This window comes from Nannospalax galili, unplaced genomic scaffold, assembly GCF_000622305.1.
Source record: "Nannospalax galili isolate Female #2095 unplaced genomic scaffold, S.galili_v1.0 scaffold818, whole genome shotgun sequence".
Taxonomy (NCBI): Eukaryota; Metazoa; Chordata; class Mammalia; order Rodentia; family Spalacidae; genus Nannospalax; species Nannospalax galili.
In genome coordinates this window covers 580,704-584,942 of record NW_008341874.1, presented here as the reverse complement: position 1 = coordinate 584,942, position 4,239 = coordinate 580,704, and the positions used below count along the sequence as shown (strand labels likewise).

The window sequence follows — 4,239 nt, the reverse complement described above, 5'->3', positions numbered from 1 at the left end:
TTTTTTTTTTTTTTTTTTTTTTTTTGAGATAGGGTCTTCCTGGAGCCCCAGCTATCCTGGAACTCACTATGTAGACCATGCTGACCTTGAACTCCTGTGAGATCCGCCTGCCTCTGCCTCCTGAGCACCAGGATTTAAGGCATGCACCACCACACCCAGCTCAGAGCTTCAATTCTTCTTTTTTTTTCTTTGGTCTTTTTTGAGACAGGGTCTCCCTGTAGCTCCAGCTGTCCTGGAACTCACTATGTAGACCAGGCTGGCCTTGAACTCACAGAGATCTGTCTGTCTCTGCCTCCCGAGTGCTGGGATTAAAGGCATGCGCCACCACGCCCTGCGCTATTTTCTATTTTTTAACAAGGAACAGAATTCTGCAATTAAGAATTGAAGCTCTTGCCGGGCTCCATAGTAAGACTCAAAAGCATTTTATTTTCACTGAATTAGCAGTTCATTTACCTAATGCTTATAACATATTGGGTAGTTTATAGCATCTCTCCTCTTCACAAAAAATTTTCAAGGTACTTCATCATTATCCTTTTTTTTTTTTAATATTTTTTTTATTTTTATTTTATGTGTATGAGTGTATTGCTTGCATGTAAGTGCACCCGTGTCATGCAATGCCGCAGAGCTCAGAAGAGGGTTTCAGATTCCCCTGGAATTGGAGTTAAGGACAGTTTGTAGCCGCCATGTGGGTGCTGGGAACTGAACCCAAGTCCTCTGCAAGACCAGTCAGTGTTCTTAACTGCTGAGCCATCTCTCCAGCCCGCCCATTACCCTTTTTTTTTTTTTTGATAAATCAGAAAATGTCCCTACCTAAAACCCTTGGGTATCCTCTTACTACGTTTAGGAGGAAATCCATGCTGACCCTTGCTCACAGTGCCCAGCGTTATGATTCCATACATCAGATGCTCACAGCATGTTTCCACCTTTAGGCTTTAATGGCTTTTTTTTTCTCTTGAGTTAGAATGTTCTCTTCTTTGAGTGACTGATAATGACTCAAAAGTCACAATGTGTGTGTATCTCTGTGTCTGTGTGTGTGCGCCTGTATGCCTATGTGTGGTGGTGGGAATTGAGCCCAGGGCCTCACTCATGCTAGGCAAACATTCTGCCTCTTATCTATATCCCCAGTTTCCAGAAGTTAGCTTCATTTTTTAAACAATATTATGTGTATGAGGGTATTGCCTGCATGTATGGAAGTGTACCCATGTCATGCAGTGCCCACAGAGGTTAGAAGACTGTGTTGGATCACCTAGAACTGGAGTTACATACAGTTGTTAGCAGCTATTTGGGTACTGGGAACCAAACCTGGGTCTTCTGCAAGAGCAGCCAGTGCTCTTAACTACTGAGACATCTCCAAGTTCAGCGCAAGCAAGAACTGTGGAGTTGAAGACAGAGAGCACTGGGTACAAGAGGTAGAAGAGTTTGATTTGATCCCAAGCACCAAAAAGAGGGGAGAAAGGTGGCAGGGCCGGGTCCACAGGAGAGTTTGAGACAGTGTCTCATGTAGCCCAGATTAGGTTTGAATTGTGTAGGCGAGAATGACCTTGAACTCCTGATCCTCCCGCCTCTACCTCTGAAGTGCTAGGGTTCCAGGTGTGCACCACCATGCCATGCTTGAGAGTTTTAAATAAAAATTTGAAGTCTGTTCTTTTTCAGAAAGTTTTACATTTACTGTGTGAATATGTGTGCATGTTCACATGACTCTGTGCACATGTGGAGGTCAGAGGACTACTTGTGGAAGTCAGTTCTCTCCTACCATGTGTCCCCAAGGGATTGAACTCCTGTCTTAGGCTTGGTGGCAAGTGCCTTTACCCACAGAGCTATCTTGTAGGTCCAAGCTTTTTGGTTTGTTTGTTTGGTTGGTTTTTGTTTTTTCGTTTTTTTTTTGTTTTTTGAGACAGGGTCTCCCCGTGGCCCCAGGTGTCCTGGAACTCACTATGTAGACCAGGCTGGCCTTGAACTCACAGAGATCCACCTGCCTCTGCCTCCTGAGTGCTGGGATTAAAGGCATGTGCCACCATGCCTGGGCAGGTCCAAGCTTTTTGTATCTACAGTGCTTAGAAGAGGGCATGGACATGATAGACACTTCAGCTTTAGGTAAAGAAGGGAAGTGGGGGGGATGGACTACCCTGAGCTAGCCAGTGGGATCTCCTATAATACAGCCCTCCTTCTCTCCACCTTTAATTTGGCCCATCAGCCTGTCTCCTCCAGATGGAGCCAGTGAACTACGAACGAGTGAGGGAATACAGTCAAAAAGTCCTGGACCAACAACCTGATAATGCCAAGGCCTTGTATCGGGCTGGAGTAGCCTTCTTCCATCTGCAGGACTATGACCAGGCTCAGCAGTACCTGCTGGCTGCTGTCAGTAGGCAGCCTAAAGGTGAGTGAGTGCGAGGGGCATTGAGTGGTGAGCACAAGTAAAATGATTTTGCTGTCACTAAGAAGTCATCCATGTTTGAGGAGATGGAAATGTTAATTGCACTGGTCTGATCATTACACATTGTATACCTGTTTTGAACTATCACATGCATACCCAGTATTATGTATAGTTTTCACATATGTGTATATATATATATATATATATATACATACACATACGTCATAAAAAAATGAGCTGGGCATGATGGCATATGCCTTTAGTCCCAGCACTCAGTAGGTAGAGACAGGAGGATCTCTGTGAGTTCGAGGCCAGCTTGGTCTACATACTGAGTTCCAGGTCAGTTGGGGCTACAGGGAGACCCTGTCTCCAAAAATACCAAAAAGAAAAAAAAGGCCTGGGGATATAGCTCAATTGGTAGAGTGCTTGCTTAGTATGTACAAAGCACTGTTCATCCCCAACACTGCATAAAACCATGTATCGTGGCCCTTGCCTGTAATCCTAGCACTTGAGAAGTGAAGCAAGAGGATCAGAAGTTCAAGGTTATCCTTAGCTACATAGTGAATTTGAGGATGACCTGGGTTACATGTCTCAAAAAAAGAAAAAGAAAGGGCTGGAGAGATGGCTTAGCAGTTAAGAGCACTAGCTGCTCTTGCAGAGGACCTGGGTTGATTCCCAGTACCCACCCACATGGTGGCTAGTAACTCCATTTCCAGGGGAATCTGATGCCCTTGTCTGACCTCCACGGGCATTGTACAACATGGGTACATTTACATGAAGGCACTATACTCATACACATATAATAAAAAGAAAAAAGAGGGGCTGGAGAGATGGCTTAGTGATTAAGAACACTGGTGGTTCTTGCAGAAGACCCGGATTTGAATCCCAGCACCCACATGGCAGCTAATAATGGCCTGTAACTCGAGTTCCAGGGGATCTTATTGCCTCTTCTGTCCTCCTCAGCATTGCACCACACAGGTGCACTTACTTATGTGCAGGCAATACACTCATACATGTAAAATAAAATAAATTAATAAAATAATACGCCGGGCGTGGTGGTACACACCTTTAATCCCAGCACTCGGGAGGCAGAGGCAGGTGGATCTTTGTGAGTTCAAGGCCAGCCTGGTCTACATAATGAGTTCCAGGACAGCTGGGGCTACAGGGAGACCCTGTCTCAAAAAGACCAAAAAATAAATAAATAAAATAAAATATTAATAAACAAAAAAGAAAGAAAAAACATATGCAAAGGTATATAAATGAAAGTCTTCCATATCTGGGGGGGTCTGTTTTTTTTAGTTTTCTATTTATTATTATTGTTTTATCTTATGTGAGGATGGGCTAGGGTACATGCTTGCACAGCACATCTAGGGGTCAGAGGATAACTTGAAGGAGTTCGTTCTCCCCTTCCACCATGTTAGTTCTGGGGTTTGAACATATTTGTCAGGCTTGGTGGTAAGCACCTGTACCTGCTGAACCATCTTGCCAGTTCATGGCTTGTGCACTTACATAAAATGAAAAAATATTTTTTTAAATTTTATTATTTTCATTTTATGTAAGTGCACAAACCATGAACTTTATTAGTTTTAAATTTTATGTGAATGAGTGTATTGCTTGCATGTGTGTACGTTCACCCATGTTGTGAAGTGCTCACGGAGGTCAGAAGGTGTCAGATCTCCCTGGATCTGGAGTTATGCATGGTTGTTAGCTGCCATGTGGGTGCTGGGAATGGAACCCAGGTCCTCTGCAAGAGCAGTCAGTGCTCTTAAGTGCTAAGCCATCTCCAGCCCCATAAATAAAAATTTTAAAGAAATATTTACGCTTTAATAGGCATATGTATTTATAGACAACTCTTCCTCTTTCTG

The 4,239-nt window shown here is 43.7% G+C and overlaps 1 protein-coding gene across 2 annotated transcripts in view; it reads left to right on the top strand.

The window, feature by feature from the left end:
• Positions 1-4,239, top strand: part of Ttc9c (tetratricopeptide repeat domain 9C) — a 13,345-nt gene that overhangs the window by 4,217 nt on the left and 4,889 nt on the right. The window contains exon 3 of one of the 2 annotated variants that reach the window (XM_029565599.1): positions 2,195-2,377. In XM_029565599.1, coding sequence (XP_029421459.1) covers positions 2,195-2,377 — 183 coding nt within the window. The remainder of the gene's footprint in view (positions 1-2,194; positions 2,378-4,239) is intronic. The other variant, XM_029565600.1, reaches the window with a different exon arrangement.